This window comes from Patella vulgata, chromosome 6, assembly GCF_932274485.2.
Source record: "Patella vulgata chromosome 6, xgPatVulg1.2, whole genome shotgun sequence".
Taxonomy (NCBI): domain Eukaryota; kingdom Metazoa; phylum Mollusca; class Gastropoda; family Patellidae; genus Patella; species Patella vulgata.
The window spans coordinates 12,149,736-12,171,124 of NC_065884.2; the positions used below are offsets into that span (position 1 = coordinate 12,149,736).

At 36.1% G+C, this 21,389-nt stretch overlaps 1 protein-coding gene across 1 annotated transcript; it reads right to left on the minus strand.

The window, feature by feature from the left end:
- Positions 1 to 8,356: 8,356 nt before the first annotated feature.
- LOC126825273 (uncharacterized) lies at positions 8,357 to 12,524 on the minus strand. The gene is made up of 4 exons (XM_050554863.1): positions 11,376 to 12,524; positions 9,466 to 9,534; positions 8,924 to 9,013; positions 8,357 to 8,589 (listed from the first exon to the last, which is right to left on the minus strand). The coding sequence occupies exons 1-4, from the start codon at positions 12,306 to 12,308 to the stop codon at positions 8,485 to 8,487; spliced, it is 1,197 nt and encodes a 398-aa protein (XP_050410820.1). The 5' UTR covers positions 12,309 to 12,524; the 3' UTR covers positions 8,357 to 8,484.
- Between the last annotated feature and the right edge of the window lie 8,865 nt (positions 12,525 to 21,389).

Consider the following 21,389-nt stretch of genomic DNA (forward strand, 5'->3'; position numbering starts at 1 on the left):
TCTATCTATTTACATAATGGACAGTCTTCGGCCATTATCCATTACATAAAATAAATAATTAATTTTGTTGTGTACTTCACTTGACAAACCTCAAAAACATAATTTTGAAATGATTAATATTATATGATATAAAAATGGGGGGTTCTGACCTAGGAACTTTTTATTTGCCAAAACTGTACCTGTTTGTGTGATAGGGACTATGGTACATGTATGTTGAAGGTGTGTGTGAATTATGTGAAGAAAGGTTTGTATGGAGCAGTCAGCACCTGGTGCCTTGATTCCAGCGAGAAACCCGGTGTTATCCTCGTCGATTTTGTTTTCGGGTTCTCTTCCGTCAAAGGTGATAAAGGCATTCTCGATCATGAATATACCCCATACAACCACGAACAATACTACATCTTGCTATCAATTTAGATGTGGGAGAATTCCAAGTAGAATACATTGCCAGTGTTAAGACTAAATGAGAACGGGATAAAGTTTGGAGGAGACGGTAGGGCAGATACACCTGGCCACAACGCTAAGTTTGGCTCATATACTATGTTAGACGTGGAGAAATCTGTTGTTTTCGATATACAGTGAGTTTAGGTATGTCTTAATTCGTATTTATCACGTTGCTAAAGTCAAATAACGGGCGGTATCACAAGGTTCGGTGTGATTTGGTCGGCGTACAAAAAGATGATTACCTAATCAGCGTTCTTAATCCCAGTAACACTCACTGCTAACACCGAGGTGTAAATTAATTTATGACCCCACGTCTGTGCAACTGTAGTCGGATTGATTAATCAAAGAGTTTAACGACACGTCCACACTTGCCATATGTTATTCGACTACGTTGGTTACCAACAAAATTAATTACCCCAAATTTAGTTGTACTGTTAATTCTAACGTATTGAGATATTTTTCCTATTTCATTTTTTACGGTCTATTTTGGGGTAACGAAGTCAACTCTAGTAACAACATGTAGAAGGAAGGTCTCATTCGTGCCGTACGGTGGCTACAGGAAAACAAGATACAGTTGGCTACCCTGATAACATCGTCATTTACAAATCGGTAAATGGACCCGCGAGAACCTGGAGAATACCAAGCACTTCTTGTATGTCTGGCAGTAGCTGAAGTTAAATTGTCTTGTTCGGGGCGGTAGTTACGGTGATTCAAAATCCTGAGAATTATTTTTCAATAATATAAATTGTATTTCATAAAAAACAATCCTTTGTTTTTGTTCAATTTCTGCGTATGTTGATAAACTTCTTAAAGAACTGCCAATACTGTCGAGGAAAACAATTGTCCAGATACTACAACCATGCCCACCCCCAATATATACCGAATAGCAACATCCTGATAAAACTGAAGCCGTCAACCAATTAAATTTGCGTTATAATCATGTTTAACTTGTATGATATAAGGGAAATGAAATGAAATGGGGTTTAACGTCCTACTGTTCATGATATAAGGAGAGCCACGGTGGCTAGATTGTTAAGACGCTGGCTCGCCAGCCTGGAGGTCGGGTGTTCGATCCCTGCATTGGCCGAGAAAGTTCATCCTGATTTTCCGACGTGGCTCCCCCTTGTCAGTGGTGCAGAACGGAGGGCCTGACAAGGACAGCTGTCTAGTCCTTCGGATGAAACGAAAAACCGAAGCCCCGTGTATACATTGGAATGCACGTAAACGATCCCTTGGTAGTTGGAATTCGATATAAGAATAGGCGATAGTGCCGCTGCCCGGGCAAAATTTCCCTCATAGCACACTGTATGGCGTATGCCCGTCTTCATAGCCCAGTATAGGAGCAGAACAGTAGGACGTTAAACCCCATTTCATTTGTATGATATAATCTATTTTCTATGACCACATCTTTTTTACCCTTTAACTCGGGGAAATTAAAACCAAAATTCTCTTCTGACGGAAATGTAGTTCAAATCTTTTGTACTGTACACGATGGTAACGGTTCTCTAATTCGTTTCCCTAAAATAAACAGCACCATCTTGTTAATTGTCTGTAAGCTGTATACCTGTTCCGCCTGAAAGAATATCCAAATATAAATTGACCTTGACATTCTGGTGAAATAACATTTCTAATTTACTTGTGAATTTATACATCGTTGAAGTTATTTTTATTTAATTTATGATATGAAATATAAATATACTAACTGGTTATCCGTGTATTGTCTTTGTGGTCTATTCTCTTGTCTGATAATATGCCGTTTCCAAGACGTAGATATCAAGGAATCCGGGGTGGTCGGTTATACAACGTATGGGGTACTGCATTTCTTCGAAAGCGGACAGATTATCTTTGGTACGCCGTATTTCAATGCAGCATACAGACTCGTCTTCCGTGGGCATTAAAATATACTTTTCACACTGACACCTGTAACCGAATGCAAGATTTTATGCAATGGTACAAGAATGGGAAAAAATGTAGTGTTTATGGCAGTAGTTTCGTTTGAAAGATATGAATATGTTAGTAGGTGTTAGTGACATTACAATTTACATACATGATTATATGATTCGATCCACAATCAATGTTTATTTATTTTAAATAAATAATGGTTAGTGCGTGCACGCTGTATCATAAGGTCTGTCATTGAGTCAACTGGTGGTTGTACGTGACACGGAGTAGGGTTGCGTGATCATCTTCGTGGGTTTTCTCCGGGTCCTTCGGTTCCTCCCGGAAATTGTACCACGTGTTTGTCCCGAAATGACCTAGTTTGTGTCAAGTGGACGTTAAACCCAATTTCTTCTATTTATATCCCTTGTCGGTATAGTCTATTGTGGTAACTGGTGTTTGTATGCCTTAAAACAAATTCAATGATCTCAAATTGTGATCATATTTTTTGTAGCAAAAATAACAAAGGTCTCACCAAAGATAATCACCAAGAAGAGGATGGAGATTTCAAGGAAGGGTACGAATTATGTGATTATTTAAACCATTAGTTGGCCAATACCGTACCTCCGAAGAGAACGATAGAGTAGAATATTTTACTTAAGTTGCTTATGTCAATTTTAATTCTGTACATGCAGAGTTTGCCTGGGGGTAATTATATGATCAAATATAGGTAAACATTCATATTGTACTACCATTATAATTCCTCTTATTTTCACAGTGAAACCGTAAGACAGTAAACCCGTAGCAAGGGCTACGATTTTGAAAAAAAGATCCAAAATATATATAAAAGGTAATTAATTGTACACGTATCTTAATTTGTTTTAAAACTAAAATGGGTGATACTGATGTAATTATCAATATAATTAACCTAACATATATTATAACTAATCTTTGATTATCCTAGTGTTTTGTTTTATTTGATAGACAAAGAATGTCTGGAAGTTCGTTTTCGTCACAAATATGGGAAACAAGAATACGAACAAGATGAAGATGGCATGGGCAAAATGAACGAGGAAACGGACAAGACTAACAAAGAGGATGCGATCAGTGAGACCGACAGTGCTTTATTTTATGAGGTACGTATTGTTTATTGAGAACCAGTGTGGATAATCCTTATTTAAAATATTAAACGGCCATCGTATTTCAAACAATTCATCAAAAACCACGACCATATTTGACTATGACTTGTCATGTGAATTAATAATGTGTCTAATAAAGACCTGCAATAGACAGATTTAGCTTTTACCTAATGCATTTTTTAATTATTAAATTGTGTAACCATCCAATTTAAATTTTACATTTTTATTTTCAGGGTGATATTAGGGTTCATGACTGGACGGGTGTGCATTATGAGACTGGAGTGTATGTGGCGAAAGTTGTAAATCTTATTAAAGACAAGAGTTCAAATCAATGTTTTAAACGTTCCGGAGGAAGATGGTCATGCTCGATGGTCCTTAACCATGGATTGTTGTATTATTAAAAGAAAATATGTTATCGGTGTGGCTATTATAGAAGAACTCGAAAGAAAATTACGGGTATGTAACTAGCAAATTTTAAGAAATAAAAACCTTATATTTGTTGAAAATGTTTAAAAGTTTCGTGTTCGTGATTACTATTAATTTAGCGGTTGTGTTCTGAATTGTCTTATTTTTGAATATGTTATATAGTGTAGTTATAAAGGTGTTTTTCTTGACAATTTTCAATGTGCTTTTATATGTATTTCTATCAATATATTTCCATGCATGTATTAGCTTTAGTTTTAAATAAAATTAATCGTACGGGATATCTACATGACTTTCGAATTTCGCACACGAGAGATATCCCAAGATCGAACGTTGTAAGGGTTTTACTATTTCACCGTTGCATGCAATGTATCAGTTATATTTATCGTGTGCTAAAATTCTAAAATATTAATAGAGTCTTCCGTGCTCATAATTTCGGTTAACTTGTATGTATGGAATTCATTTTTTTATGTTACGTACGATCATATTGTATTTTAACATTGTATATCGTACCTTATTATATATTATTACTATTTTCATCGTTATATACATTGTTTAATAGTTATTATTTCTCAAATGTAAATAGATATTCAGTGCTTAGACTTTCAGCTTGTATGTATGTGTATGAAATTCATTATTTTTGTTATCTACTATCATATTATCTGTTTCAATAAAATTAGCGAAAAGAGGTTTTTCTAACCATTAATTGTGATTCCAAATTTAATCCATGCAGATATCAAATGCCACCTGCCCCAAAACATGTGCCAATCCGCATATAACAAGAATAAATATAAATTGTAATTTAGATAATAATACACATTACGCCGTATTCTGCTTTGGGAACCCGTTGTAAGAACGGGAACTGGTACAAACAGTGTGGCGAATCTAACCTTGCCACTGAGTATTTAAATGCATACTTAAATATGAAGGTATTTATAGATCGATCTATCTAGCCCATCTCCAGTGTCTTTTGCACGCTAAGGCGGTAATCGAAATCGCCGACAAATAATCCTGTTGTTTACTGCCATCCATTATTGTTTAAAAACATTTCTCCCCATTACAATTTAACCGATACTAATCACTTTATAGTAAAAAATATTCACCAGTAAAATTATATAGTTAACGATTTCAAAGATTACTGGCGGTTTCACCCAAATAGTGAACGGTAGCCCCAATAGTGACATTTTATTAATTAGTCACGCGTTTGCTAATTTCTCCTAGTGATATGTTCGGATTAACTCACGTTTGTTTAATTACTTACGTTATTTTAACATACTGATATAAGTAAGGAATACCCGCCTTATGATTATTACTGACCATTTATAGGAATACTGACGTACGGTGCAAGTACTGACGGGTTTAAGTGACTACTGACAACACGCATATTTCCATGAGTTTCCATGAATAGTAACCACTTGGTTAAGGATATTCTAACACAGACGCCAGTTAGTCAAAACCCAGAGACCAGTTCTACACACTATGCATCTTGCCGTGGTATCCACCCAGGCGGTTGTCTTTTGGGGGTTTGATATCTGCCCAGCCAAAAGCCTTAAAAGACGGGACTGAATTAGATTCATCAGTCCAGACCAGATGGCTGCCAAGTTAGCACCAAGGCTCACTTAAGACAAGCTAACTTTGGCTACGGTTAATCCTGACACTAGTGATATGTTCAATCATTTACTAAGTTATTTACTATGGCTTTTTTAACTGATGTCCCTAAGTCACTAACTAAAAAATTAAATGTGTGCCTATTAAGCCAGTAGTAGAAAAGGATATAACTATTTGTAGGTGAGTCATGTTTTTTTCTTAAACAATTGTTAATTATAATTGTTTTAGAACACATATATTGGCTTTTAAAGTTACATGTAGTAGTAACGAAGTATTAAGAGGGTTATACGCAAAAGTAAAGTGTTTGTGATTGTTTAACTAGAATTTGGTTAACAATGTCGTAATTTGAAAATTAACCCATCAACATTCACAAATATTAAATTTTATAAATTCTAATGTAAATATTCTATAATAGATCATGATCAAAACTTTGTTCCACTTGCCAATTTGATTTACACAATTGAGTACACTCCCATGATATATATATGGAGTAGATGATAAAACTTGGGCACCAGTGGCAGTTAAAATAATTTTCATAGCACATGACATAAAACACCGTTTGGACAGATACCCGACAAAAATAATGGCGGCCATTAATGAAATATTTTGAAGAAGAGGAAATAAATAAAGATGAAAGAAATACTTTGGACCCCTCCCTACACTTGGCCACAACAACGAAGTAGTGAATAAAATATGAGGGGAAATAATTAATATCCCTCTGTTATGTTTTCACATACATTTTATTATGCGTTGGCCAATTAAAGTTACATGGCCTTATGAATATGACATCGAGGTCGAGGGAAGATAACTTTTGAGTCCGAGTCTTTTTCCTCTCGGGTTTGTTGAATCGCGCGAATAATATGTGATTGTTATTTACTGTAAATACTTATGTCATTATGTGGTTCTTAGAATATAATTATGAGAGACGATTTTGTATATTAACTTGTTTATTACCACCTTTTGTGTTACACCCACAAATACACAATATGGTGGAGATGCTGAACCTTGTAATATCTGACTGCTGTTTTGAATGATAATTATGAAACCGCGTGGTTTTTGGTGTTGATATTTTCTAACCTTGAAGGCCAACAAACAAGTCGTCCTCTTTACAATATTGGAGTACCTGTCAATCGTTTGCATGCTTCCCTACTTGTGTAAATATGTCTACCCCGCCGATGTACCACTATTCGTATTTTAATGATTTTGAACAAACACCTGCCATCTCCGCTAACAACTGGGCCACCATTACTGATTCCTGTTCGCTCAACATTGATAACCAAGTACCAATTACCTCCTGGCTTACCAACAAAATTTTATGGCACCGGTATGGTTTCAACCTTTTCAGGTGAAGTAAACCCAACATATTTTTAGAAGAGTTTGACTCATTTTGTGTACTTGAAGGACTAGCAAATCGACAGAACCTTGCTGCTTTTCATTTGGAGCTGAGAGGTCCGGCCCGTGTTTGGTATTTACATTTACCTTTCTTGACAGTCCTTTGAGAAGCTGTTTACTTCCAAATATTCAAACCAGGTCAAATTTGCCGATTCCATAGTTTTCAACCAGCCTTTTTATTTACTACCCAACCAGTCAATAGATCAATATCAAAGTTTTTTGATTGAGAAGTCAGCCAATTTGCACAAAGAATGATCAAGAACTTATGTCAAAGTTTGTATCTGGCTTACCTCCTAAATTAGCATTTTTTATAAGAGCCGGAACACCTACAACACTTGAACGTGCCTACAGTGCTGCTAAGATGCGTGAAGCCGATGGCTACCGTGACAGTGTTGATAATTCTCAGCTGCGACCAGGACCTTTTCAACGAAACGTCACATCGCCTCACATACCAATGCCTGATTTTTCTCAGCCGCTCCCCACAAGTACGAGGTAAGTTACCTTTTATTCGAAAGTGGTAAACTTCGAGAGAAATCTTTTTCAACTTGTATCTACACCCCAGACCAAGTGATCGGGCGAAGGAAAACCCTATGTCGAAACTACAAGATGTACAAAAGATAACAATAATAAATCCGGTAAGATTATTCTGGCCATCCCTATTTCAACAGGATACATTTTTAGACCAATCCGGGCTATCCCTATTTAATCGGGATACACGTTTAGACCAATAGTTTTATCATCAATAACCTATAGTATATTAAATTACCATAATTTGTAAATTAGGCTGGGTTCTGAGATTACTAATCAGACTGATCACATACATTTACTCCATGTAATATCATTCAATGCTTTTATTGGTCTGACAGATTTACCTACTATATTCAGGTGCTGGACGAAAAGATTTTCCTTACTTGGGGGAAATGGATAGCATTTTCCAAAATGATCCAGCTATAATACCTACCTTTACTCTAGATACTGGTACAAAGGCCAAGCGATCAACTGGGTGGGATTCTGAACCTGATCCAGAACCAAAACCGAAAGGAAGTAGCGCAGCTACAGAAGTTTTGGAATTCTTAAGCCACTTTGAGTCAAAAGAAGAAAAAGGGAAAGAGGAAATGCAAATGAGAGAAAAAATACAAACTGAAAAAATTAATCTTTTAAAATGAAAAAATAAAGCTTCAATTACACCATAAGACAGATTTAGAGCTACAGATGTATTATACTGTTTCTATATTTTCATTATCACACTCAAGTTTGCATTGTTAGTTTAATTTTATAGCCTTTTATATCTTCATCACCACATCTTAAATCGGGGGGGGGGGGCTGAAATTTTCAGCATATTCCTTTTACATTATCTATTTCTTAACTATTATTGTGATAACTTTGAGCTCTTTATCTAATCCTTCACAATGCTGCTTGAACTGATTGGTTGATTATGCCCAATGACGCATATGGCATCAAGTTCCCTCCCCTCATAACACACTGTGTAGCCTATGCCCAGTCGGTGCAGAACAGGGCAGTTTATAGACCCCATTTTGATTTCATTTCAGTCTGATTATAAAGTTGATACACATACTTCATTAACGGGATACTTCCGAAATTATCAGTTAAATGTCAGGTTTTGGGGAATCTCCAAGCTATTCTCTCCATTTCCACCAGGTTTAAATTGTACTGCTACAATAAAATATGTCAAGAGTGTCCCACATATCTGAAATACACAAAATATTGTTTAAAATTATGTATGAGGCTTAGTTGTATTTGTTTTCAAACAAAATTAAAATACTAATAAACAATACCTAAAGCACGATTCTTGTGCGCCATTAGAGCCGTCGTCCACTATTTATTCATTCAAATTACCTCCACGGATAAATGGAGAAACCGCCAGGTAAGCCCGCAGGTAGCATTGTGATAAATCTGAACAGTTGGAAGTGAACATATGTGAAGACGTGCCCCAATCCGAAGTGTGAAATGGAAGATAAAACTAAAAGAGAATCACTAAAATATCGGCCAATATGTTGTTCCGACCACTATAAACGACGTACCGCTAATATACTTGATTTCTGTATAGTAAACAAACCATATACATCATACCCAATTGTTGATCCACTTAACTTGGTAGTAAATATATCTATCTGTAATATACAATATAGCCTCATAAATGTAGGGAGGAGTGTGTGGCGGTGTGTGCTTACATCATACTTCTGACATTGTGTCTAGGGGCGTGGTTTTGAGCCCAAACATGTACACAGGAAGCAGTTTGGTCACCTGCCCAACATCGTGGATTTTCTTGATCCTTGGCTTCCTCCCACACTCTTTCTGATATTAAAGGTAATTTTATAACTTTTTTGCTCTTTTAAATATCCGGACTCGACGTTTTCGAACCGCCATAATGCTTCTATAAGTTTAGCTATTACTTATTTTCATCTTTGAATTCCGACTATCTGACAATTCTTCATTCCATCAATGTTTTTAAAGATTGTTATACTAACAATTAAAAGCCATATGTTATCCACGTACGTTATCAAGACATGCGCCGACGGGGATGTATTGGATATAGCTTAAATTGATGCAATTAAATGCCTACCAATTTTAATCCTTTATCTGTTAAAGACGAAAAATCAATCTTCCATATTTCGTCTAATGTTTCATGAGCCTGAAATTCAAAATTAAGTTCCATAGTTAAAGGGCAATATTGGTTCCAGTCATTATCACATATGTAATAGAACTGGTTAAACACGTTCCAAATATTACTTTATCACAGAGATCATTGCTACGATAGATGCGTAATCAATGCTTGAACAACCGGAAGTGACGAACCCAAAAGAAAAATACGAGTCATCCCTCTATATAACTGTCTGAAGTGACGAGTGATAACAGATACATAGGCGAATTTCTGCTCACTAATAATTCTTTCGAAGACCAAAAGTTGTTATATGAGACTGTAAGAGTATATCTGACAATTAAAACAATTAATTGAATGTCATTAGATAAGAGAACACGAAAAAATAGAAACAGTCCGTACATTCACGTGTGTTTATTCATTCTATACTTATAAAACATGGACTTTTCTATTTTTCTTTATATTCTCTTATCTAATGGGGGGTTGGATGGCTGAATGGTTAGCGTGCGCGCGCTGTATCATAAAGTCTGTCATTGAGTCGACTGGCGTGGTTTCGAATCCCCGGTTGTACGTGACAAGGAGTAGGGTCGCCTGTCCAACCTCGCGGGTTTCTCCGGGTCCTCCGGTTTCCTCCCACTGCTAAAGACCCCTACGCGCAAGCGAATTATTGAAATAAAATTAAACCATATGTTAGTCCCGAAATGACATAGTTTGTGTCGAGTGGACGTTAAACCCCATTTCTCTCTCTCTCTCTCTCTTATCTAATGACTGTCAATTTTTTATGAATTGTCAGATATCCTTGATTCCTTTCACGGTCTCACACAACAGCTTTTCTTCTCCGAATGAATTATTGGTGAGCAGAAATTCGCCTATGTATCTGTTATCAGAGGTCACTTCAGTCAGTTATATAGAGTGATAATTCGTGTTTTCCTTTCGCGCGCGTCAGTTCCGATTGTTCAAGCATTGATTACGCATCTATCGTAGCACTGATCGCTGTGATAAAATTATATTAGGAGCGTGTTTAACTCGTTTAACCAGTTCTATCACATATGTGATAATGACTGGCACCAATATTGTCCTTTAAAAACATTAGGCACGAATCAATGCTACAAAACTTAGGTTAGCTAATTCTTTGTGTAAAACTGTCTATTTTCTTTGTGAATTATGAAATATTTATTGTAAGTGAAGGTGATTATACTGTGAATTATGCAATGTTCGAAAGCGCATGGGTGGAGGTGGACAAAAGGTGCGTGTGCCTTAAAGGGACAATAACACTCTTGCTGGCTTGAAAGCTCCAGAACATAAATAATATCTCTAAGTACTAGATGTTTAAATGTCCTACCTGTTGTGTAAATTATCCATTACATCCTATTTTACTTGTCCAGAGGGTTCGAAAATATTTTTAAATCGAAGGTTCATTTGAAAAGGTTTACGTTAGACGTTTCAAACCATTATGTTGAATTTTTCAAATTTTTTAAATAAGGTGTGTTAAGATGAAATTTGTATCATCAATTAATTGAAATATTCTAAAATAGTACAATTTGTTGACCAGAATAAAGATTGGGACATATTAGTCAGTTACAACAAGAGTTGTATTGACCCTTTAAATCATAAGGTCTGTCATTAAGTTATGTGATGTGGTTTCGATTACCCGCTTGTACATGACATGGAGTAGGGTCGCTTCCAATTATCCAACCTCTCATGTGTTATCCAGGTCCGCTGGTTTGCCCCAATGCTAAACACCTACGCACACGCGAATTATTGAACCATATGTTAGTTCTGAAATGACCTTAAATCCCAGCTATCAAGTTTGTCGAACATTGAACACTGGTTAATGGAAAGGTGTTTTCAAAAACATTAAACGATGAACTTACCATTGAGCTGACCTGCGAGGCAATTAAAAGTAAAGCATTGAACACCAAGAAGTATACTATTGCCCAAAATAACATAGCAGTGAAATAAACAGTTGTCAGTGATGAAACATTGGTTAACATGACCAACATAAAACAATCAGCCGTAAAGAAAGCAAGAATACTCCCCACCAAATAGTGCTTGCAAATCCGATTAACAGCTGACAGAAGGTCACAGACTGCTTGGTGCTGCTTCATAAGAGTGTTCAGTTTCAGAACAGTCATTTGTTGAATGTCGGATTGTATCAATGAATTAATTCTTCCGAATTCCTTACTTAAAAAGTAAGAACAAAAGAAAAATAGCAGGGAGATTGATAAGAATTGTAGTAATATAGGAATTTCTGTAAGCATAAGAGCAAAATGACCGACGTAAAGTTTCCATCCACTGAATTTATTAAACGGAAATAACATTATTTTCATTTCTGGAGAAATGTAAACAGTAAAGCCGAGGCTAATCAAAAACACTATAGGGGAAATGATACAACCGCCCATCAGATGCTTGATACATTTTCTCCTCTTTCCAATAACGGTCAATCCGTAATTAATTTCATAATGTAAAAACTCTTTCTTCAGTGAGTCGTAATCTCTGCGGAAACCAATCCAATGGACAAGATTCAAAAACAAGTTGACACTTTGTATGGCGCAAAAAGCCACATGCGTGGCCAGATAGTCTTCTAAGGATGCCGGTTGCAGGAAAAGGCCAATTACTCTTCCAGCCTGAAACAGCGCCATGAACGTCACCAACAAACAATACATCAGATGCAATTTGGATTTGGTCTTCTTTGTTACAGTCATGTACGTTCCAGACACCATAAAAATTACATCGAAAAGTTTAAATATCCCGTTTGTTAAGGATGGCCCCATGTTGATTTCTTTCACTATTCCAACCTTACTCATACTGTCCTATCTCTCATATAGTCCTGATTATTCCTGAAGTTTAAAAAAAGAATTTTAAAGTTGTTGTACGAAAGATTGTGAAGTGTTTTTTTTTGTATTTTTAATAAACAGATGCTGAACTTCAAGTATTCGGTTTGTTAACCTGACCAGAAAAGGGCTTCCGTGTTGACGAAAACGATAGAACACATCGCAAATAATCTAGAGTTTAAATATTCACAAACAATCTGACTCTGTCAATAGTAAGAGTGAACTACTGTAGTTTAGATAACTATTTTTTTACAATATCATCCTAAAACGGCCATTTGCGCAGTCTCCGACACCGTAGTTCTATATCTAGAAGCAACACGTAAATAAACAGCGACTGGTTAATGTATTGGCTGGAAGAACACTGCCCACTGTCAAATATTTTCTAATCAACTGCTACTAACGTATATTTCACTGAGTAATAAATAGCCCAGTATACAATTCCGAATCAACTGCTTCTAACGTATATTTCACTGGGGAATAGTCCAGTATACAATTTACACAGTTTTAGCCACATCGTGCATAGATTGCTTTTTATTTGATGTAATTATCGTAAAATGTTGTTTCCATTAAGCTTAGTAGAAAGTGTTAACATTGATGACTTTACGATTGAATTAAATGGTGTATATCTCTATGCTTTGTAATCTTAAATTAAACGAATATGGATCTAAAACATATCAATATAATAAACACGTTTTTAGGCGAAAGCTGCAAAGGTTTTGTAATATTTTACACATCAAATCTAAAATTTAAAAGGCTTCATAAAAGAAACTCGAAAACATTATGGATAACTGAAAGTTTCGCAAAGCGAGTAATACCGACAAAGAAGATCTCGAACTTACTGTATATAAAACCTACATACGACTTGGACCAGGACATATTTAATATGTCATGTAATATAATCAGTTCAATTGAATGAACATTAATGCTAGCTTCCCACTACCACGATTCGTGCTACGATTAAAATCGTGGTTTTAATTGTCGTAATCGTTGTGATCCTTTCGGGTCCTATATATTGGTGTTGATGGGGGCAATCGTATTGATCGTATCGAAACGTATCCGAACATATATATTTGCACGTAACGCATCGCACGGCAGTGGGAACCTAGCACATGGAAGACGTAAGGGTTGTAAAAAATGGCAAGGGTCAATGCATGGCTCAACAAACCATTCTTGTCACTAATGAGCATGATGCAATTACAAGAGAGAGAGAGATTGGGTTTAACGTCCACTCGACACAAACTAGGTCATTTCGGGACTATGCAATTACAAACAAGAACTAATACTGACATGTCAAGTAGATGCACCTAGACCTACGTATTATATGTATACATGGCTATGTTTTGGTGAATAATAAAAAAAGATATTTCAAAATAAAAAAAAACAACTACTTGCATTATGAAATGCATGCAGCCATATTGAATCAACCTGTTATACGTCTTAAAATTTTAATTATTCATAATTACGTCAATTTTCTTTACGCAATCATTAATATATTCCCATTGGTGTATATACAATAAATTAAGTGCTATTAAACAAAAGAAATAAAATGAAATGAGTTTTAACGTCCTACTGTTCTGCTCTGACTTGGTTAATGAAGATGGGCATACGCCATACAGTGTGCTATGAGGGAAATTCTAACTGCCAATGTGTACACGAGACCTCGGTTTTTCGTCTGATCAGAACGACTAGACAGCTCTCCGTCCTGCACCACTGACATGGGGAAACCACGCCGGAAAATGCCAATGAACTTTCTCGGCCAACATCGGGAGCGAACCCGCGACCTCCAGGCTAGCGAGCCAGCATGGCTCCCTGATAAGCAAAAGCAAAAGAAAATAGCTATTGAATGTTACTGTCGCTGATTTAATATGACCGTTAGAGTTTGGTTTGTTTTTTGGTTTTGTAACAGTAGATAAATGTCCAATTATCCACTCGCCAATAAAGGATACTGTTTAAAAAAAAAACAGGATTAAACACATTTCTGTACAGTTAGGGACTGTTCTAACTGAGTGGTTTAAATGACATTGCAGATAGAAAATAATGAATTATCCGTCGGTTATTATCGATTCGTGAACGGAAATATTCTCAAAGTTATCTGTGTGCTGAATGATGTACAGGCCTATACATCTCATCAAAATTTAATTGAGCTTCAGTTATTCGAGGGATTATTTGCACAATCATCGAAACCTTTTAATCTCTCTAAACTTATATTTGTTTGAGACTCCCATAAATCGTTCAATTAGTCACTATACTTTTTTTCGGTCATATATATTGACAATGTTATTGAAGAATTGGGAAAACAATACGTGCAGAAAACAATACGTATATGGAAAAGTATGATCCGTGAATCATGTTTTATATAACACGTCGGGTTAATGTGACAATTACAGTGTCAAATAAAAATGATTTTTTAAGAGAAATATATAAAGGGACCGTGGTAAAAGAGTCTAAACGAATAATCCTTGAATAGATCTCGAATCGCCAACGCACCTGTCTATCCGCACCGATGGAATAAGAAAGAAAATATTGACATATTTCCGTTCATGATTCAATAATATCCGACCTCTCAGTTGCGACGGTCCCTGGCTGTACATTTAATAACCGACCCCCCAATTGCGACGGTCCCTGGCTGTATATTTAATAACCGACCCCCAAATTGCGACGGTCCCTGGCTGTACATTTAATAACCGACCTCTCAATTGCGACGGTCTCTGCCTGTATATTTAATAGTTGAGTGATTAATGTTTTTAAAAGAACATCCATATTGAAAAATAAACATAGGATTAAACAGGATTTTTAATAATCTACTGTTACAAGAGTATGAATCCTTTTAAATCTTTTAACGGTTCTACTAATCAGTAGAAGTACTCTACTAATCAGTCTTCACACCTATAGGTAAATCTGACACTGGCTTTTCGGATGTGAATGCCACACCCTCTTGTGTTACAAGTGTAGGATACTTTCAAGGGTTCGATCTATTTCGCACGGACACCTCCAGATTTGGCCAAAGGTCACGAGATATAAACAGGGGGCTAACGCTAACCCCAACACTAGCCTTGGGCCTAGTCATAACCCAAATCCTAGCCCCCAATCTTGTCAACAATCACGTGGACTAGCCTTATTTACATCTCCGCAACCATAACGAAATCTGGATGTGGTCTTAAGAAATAGATCTAACCCACTTTAAAGCTCTCATGCAGTACGCAAAACATGTGATTTTCGCTTTACATAATTAGTATACCTTATTGCATACTTATATGTTTACAAAGCACTGGGGCAATATATTTTCAGTAGTGTGGCATTGCTCAAAATGACTGGTCCAAGATGTGGGTTTTATAATAAGTAAGCTAGAGTTCTTCTTTGTCGGTATCACCCGCTTTGCCAGACTTCCAATTATCCACAATTTTGTTAGTTATTTTTATGAAGTCATATCAATGATGTGTAGCCTGTTTCAATAATTTTGACGCAAAATAAAAGTTCGTGTACGTATAAAATTTAAGCGCCAAAATATAGAGGAATGGTGTATTAACCTTGTCTCCAAATTTCAGCTCAAAATATTGAATCGTTTGGACCCGAACGTCACAACAGCTTATCCGTACACGTAACCCTTTTAAGATTTCAAGTCAATAGTTTCATTGGGTGACCGGATAATATATTGCCGTTCCTTAAGAGGTCTATACATGACTTACGTGCTGTACTTCATAACAAATGGTAAATTACACCTACACGTTATTTTTATAAAATAAAAGTCTGGTTTTATCAAGACACCGTATAATGCAGCTTGCGACACCGGTCTCCATTTCCAGATGAAGACTGACGGGTTTAAATTGTTTGAACGTTTCATGTATACTGAGTTAATTGCTCGGGTCTAGAGGATTTTAAAGGCTTTTAACACAAAATAAGCAGTTTTATTCTCCTAAATATAACCGAGATTGGCCCTTTAATATGTGCTTTTAGACCAATATTCGTATAACTTAGAGATATACGCCCAATAATTCAACAGTACAGTCAATATGTTCACATTTTCTAAGTTAAATGGAAATATAATATTTCACAATTATTTCATCAAATAAACAGTAATCTATTGATAATGTCGTTAAAACTGTATACATTATATGCTGGCCTATTATAAATTACAAGCAGTTGATTCGGAAAAATATTTGATAGTGTGCAGTGTTCTTCCAGCCAATTCATTAACCAGTCGCTGTTTACGTGTTGCTCCTAGATATGGAGACTGCGCAAATGACCGTTTAAGGACGATTAATTAAAAAAAGACAGTTATCTAAATTATAGTAGTTCACTCGTTATTATAGACAGTTTCTTGTTAGGTACGATTGTGTCAAGTACACAATTTAATTCAGACAGTTCAGAATAAATCGAGATTGCTTGTGATGCTTTCTACAGTTTTCGCAAACCCAGGAGGCCTTTTCTGGTCAGGTTAAAGTTCAAAATAGTTTTTTTTAAAATAAAATTATACTTCATAATCTTTTGCACAGCAACTTCCAGATTGTTTGTCAAGTTCAATCATAATCAGGACTATAAGAACTACAGCAGTATGAGTAGGATTAGCATAGTGACGGAAATCAACGTGGAACCATCATTAACAGACGACATATTTAAACTTTTAGATGTAACCTTTATGGTGTCGGGAACGCACACGACTGTAGCAAAGAAGACCAAGTCCAAATTACATCTAATGTATTGCTTGTTGGTGACGTGCATGACGCTGTTTCAGACTACAAGATTAATTGGCCTTTTTCTGCAACCGGCATCCTTAGAAGACTATCTAGCCACGTATGTGGCTTTTAGTTCCGCACAAACTGTCCTCCTGTTTTTGAATCTTGTCCATTGGAATGGTTTTCGCAGAGATTACGATTTACTGAAGAAAGAGTTTGAATTTTATGAAATTAATTACGGCTTGACCATTATTAAAAAGAGGAGGAAATTTATCAAGAATCTGATGGTCGGTTCTCTCATAACCTTAATAGTGTGTGTGTGTATCCTCAGCTTTATGGTTTACATTACTCCAGAAATGAAAATAGTATACTTTCCGTTTCATGAATTCAGTGGATGGAAATTTTACGTCGGTCATTTTGCTCTTGTGTTTACAGAAATTCCCATTCTAATGTACTACGTATCAATCACCATGTTATTTTGTTTTTGTTCTTACATTTTATGTAAGGAATTTGGAAGAATTAATTCACTGATACAATCCGACGTTCAACAAATGACTGTACTAAAACTGAACACCTATATGAAGCAACACCAAGCATCCTGCGATCTGTTGTCAGCAGTTAATCGGATTTGCAAGCATTATTTGGCGGGGAGTATTCTGGCTTTCTTTGCGGCTGATTGTTTCATGTGGGTCACATTAACCAATGTTTCATCACTGACAACTTTTTATTTCACTTTTATATTATATTTGTCTCTGTCCTTCTTCTTGATGTGCAATGGTTTGCTTTTAATTGCCTCGCAGGTCAGTACAAAGGTAAGTAAAATGTTAAATGTCATTTGATTATGCCGCTCCTTATAAAGGTGTTATATTTTCGAAAAATGTGAGTCAAATAATGTGTATGCACGTTGCAACGTTATCTCTAAGTGCGATTTTAATGACAGCAGACGAAACAATTTAGTTAGGTGCATTTCAAATCATGCTTTTTAAGGGAATTGCGCGGGATTGGGTTTAACGCCCACAATCTAGGTCATTTAGAGACTAACATACGATTCAATTTTATTTCAATGCTTTGCGTGGTCGTAGGAGTCTTCCAGTGTGTGTGTATGGTGGGAGCTGGAGGAACCGCAGACCACTCGCTAGTTTGGACATGCGACCCTACTCCTTGTCACGTCCCGTGGCTCAATGACAGACCTTATGATCTAAAGTGCACACCCCATTTTAGGAAATATTTCACAATTCACGAAAGAAATCGTTAAGTTTTCCTCCAATAATAGACTTAGTTTAAATCGTGCCTAATCTTTTAAAGATGGAACTTGATTTTAAATTTCAGGCTCATGAAACATTAGACCAATTATGGAAGATCGAGTTTTCGTCTGTATCAGATAGAGGATTAAAAATGGTAGGTATTTAATTGTTCGATAATTGCATCAATTTTAGCTATTTCCAATACATGCGTGTCAGCCTATGTTTCGATGACCTACAATATATGTTTAGATAACACATGAGTATTGTTTATAACACAAATTGAATATACGCCTACACAGCAGCGTTGTAGCAACTGTAGCGTATCTGAAAGGAAAACTTGGATTTTTAGCAAATTTTAATGACCAAAGAACGGAAAGTCGAAGAGCACTTATAATATCGATAGGGTTCGTCCTCTTATCACCACAAAGCTTCCCACCGAATTTGAAAGAAATCCATTACAAATTATAGCCGCTATTGCGTGCACAGGGTTTTGGCAAAGGGGGATAACTGTTAAACGGAAAGTTGTAGAACGCCGAAAACCGAAAGGGTTCGCCATCTGATGTCCACAATATTTCACACTGAAATTTGATCTGAACAAAGAATGACTGGATGGACAATACAAAGTTATGGATGAACATAAAGAAACCTTTTGAGACATAATGTTGCTCTCAAAACAACGGGTCCTGATTCATAAGAGGGCCAAAAACGTGCAAACTATATAATTACTTTTAATAATAATAATAATAACAATCGCATTTGGTGAATGGATATTTTACCATTCATGCATATCGGTGTAAATATATAAGACTATATTCTGTATTACAGATAGATATATTTACTACCAAGTTAAGTGGAACAACAATAGGTTATGATATATATGGTTTGTTTACTATACAGAAATCAAGCATTGTAGCGGTACGTCTATTTATAGTAGTGAGGGTGGGGCAACATAAAGGAACATATTATTTATATAGTGATTTTCTTTTATGTTTTCTATTTATTCATGTTCGAAATTGGTCGATGGATATTGGACTAATTTTGTGCGTATCGTACTCGGGTGGTAGTGATCCTTTTTTTTAGTTTTACCTTTGTTCAAATCCAACTGTTGATGACATATTTATCACAATGATGTCTGTATATAGTAGAATAACGCCGCAATTATTATTTCCATGTTCAGGTTCCACAATGCATATATCAGTACCGGGTAGTTCAAAGGACCTTTGTTTTAGGTTTACAATTTGCAATGTCACAGTGTTAAAATATAGATTACATTTTTCAATAATTCAAAATACAGTATACGAGAGTCATGTATTAGTTATTTTGCACATTACACTTCTACATTCTGCCTATGTGATCGTCGCGTTGGTGGTTGGTTACGGTGATATGTACGGCCAATGACGTCATAGATAGACCGATCACACCTTATGATTGACCAGGGCCGTCAAGACTAGGAGCTCCAGATTTCCCCTCAGGGCAGAAGCCGCATATTAATGGTGAACCTGTATCAATTTTAGGAGAGAATTGCTGTAAGGGAACTATAATTTGTGAGTACCAAGATGGTGAAATTTAATGGTGGTCTGCCTCCTTAATCAGAAAAATGAGTACAGCTGCCCTCTACTGACCTTGACTTTCTAGATCGATTTCATTAATTCTCGTACGTGTGTGCACTTTTTTCCGTGCGCAAAAGAGGTTCTGGTAGTTTCCATAAAAGGTATATGTTCTATTATGCAATATCCCAAATACACCTGTCTATAATGCAAAACGCAGACGAGTAATGTAAAAGGCAGAAGAGTAATGTAAAAGATAACTAAAATACAGGACTCTCTTATACTGTATTTTATATTGTTTTCGATATTTTAACACTGTGATATTAGTATTGTGGAGCAATGGAAATTGGAAATTGTAAAACTGTATGAGTATACTGAACTGCTGACATCCATTGTGGGCAGTAAACAAATAATAATGGAACGTTATTCTTCCATAATCGGTAGGATCACCTTGTGGGTTTCCAGTATTATGGCACCGTGTCTCCGTGCAAGGTGCTGTTGAACGTGGGGAAATTTAATGAATAAATAGTGGAAGACGACTCCTATAGAGCGCAAGAATAGTGTTTTAATATAGATCGACAAGAAATGCAACTGAGTCACACACACATCGGTTTGAACAACATTTCTATATTTCAGATGTGTGGTACACTCTTGACATATTTCATCGTAGCAGTACAGCTTAAACCGGGCGGTAATGGAGAGATATGTTTGGAGATTCTCAAAAACCTGACATATATTCATTGAGAATTTCGCAGGTTTCCCATGAAAGAAGTATCAGTAAAATAAACAGGACACTTTAAATATAGCCACAGAATACGTTGAAATGCGCTCACATAGCAATGAATGAAAAGAAATGAAATGGGGTTTAACGTCCTGCTGTTCTGCTCCTATACTGGGCTAATGAAGACGGGCATACGCCATACAGTGTGCTATGATGGAAATTTTCCCCGGGCAGCGGCACTATCGCCTACTCTTATATCGAATTCCAACTGCCAAGGGGTCTTTTACGTGCATTCCAATGTATACACGGGACCTCGGTTTTTCATATCATCCGAGGGACTAGACAGATGTCCTTGTCAGGCCCTCCGCGCTCACACAGCAGCTATGTCTACAAAATAATAGATGGACATAGTATATCATTTTATTATTTCCACAAAGCATTTGAATATAACAGAATTAATCGAATCGCAAAAGAAAGTTTTCAATCCAATCGCTGTATTATTTCTACACACTGTTCGAATAAAATTACATAAACATACATAATGTAATATTTAGCAATTCTTGCAATAATACTTCAAAAATAGATAATGCAAAATGAATATCTTGAAAATTTCATTCATATTATTGAGCGATGTTATTAGCCTTTGAAGGTTTGACAAGAAGGTTGTTCGACGCTTAGTCTCGCTTCTCTGTTCTAAATTAAATCATTAAACGGCCGAACCGTATTAATCTACTTAATATAGGAGATATCCGATAGCACCAAGCGTTGATTATGGTCTATTAATGTTAATAAATGTCTAATTAATAGTTTATATAACATTTAACGCCTAATGAAAGACCTGCAAGAGGCCGATTTATCACTTGCATAAT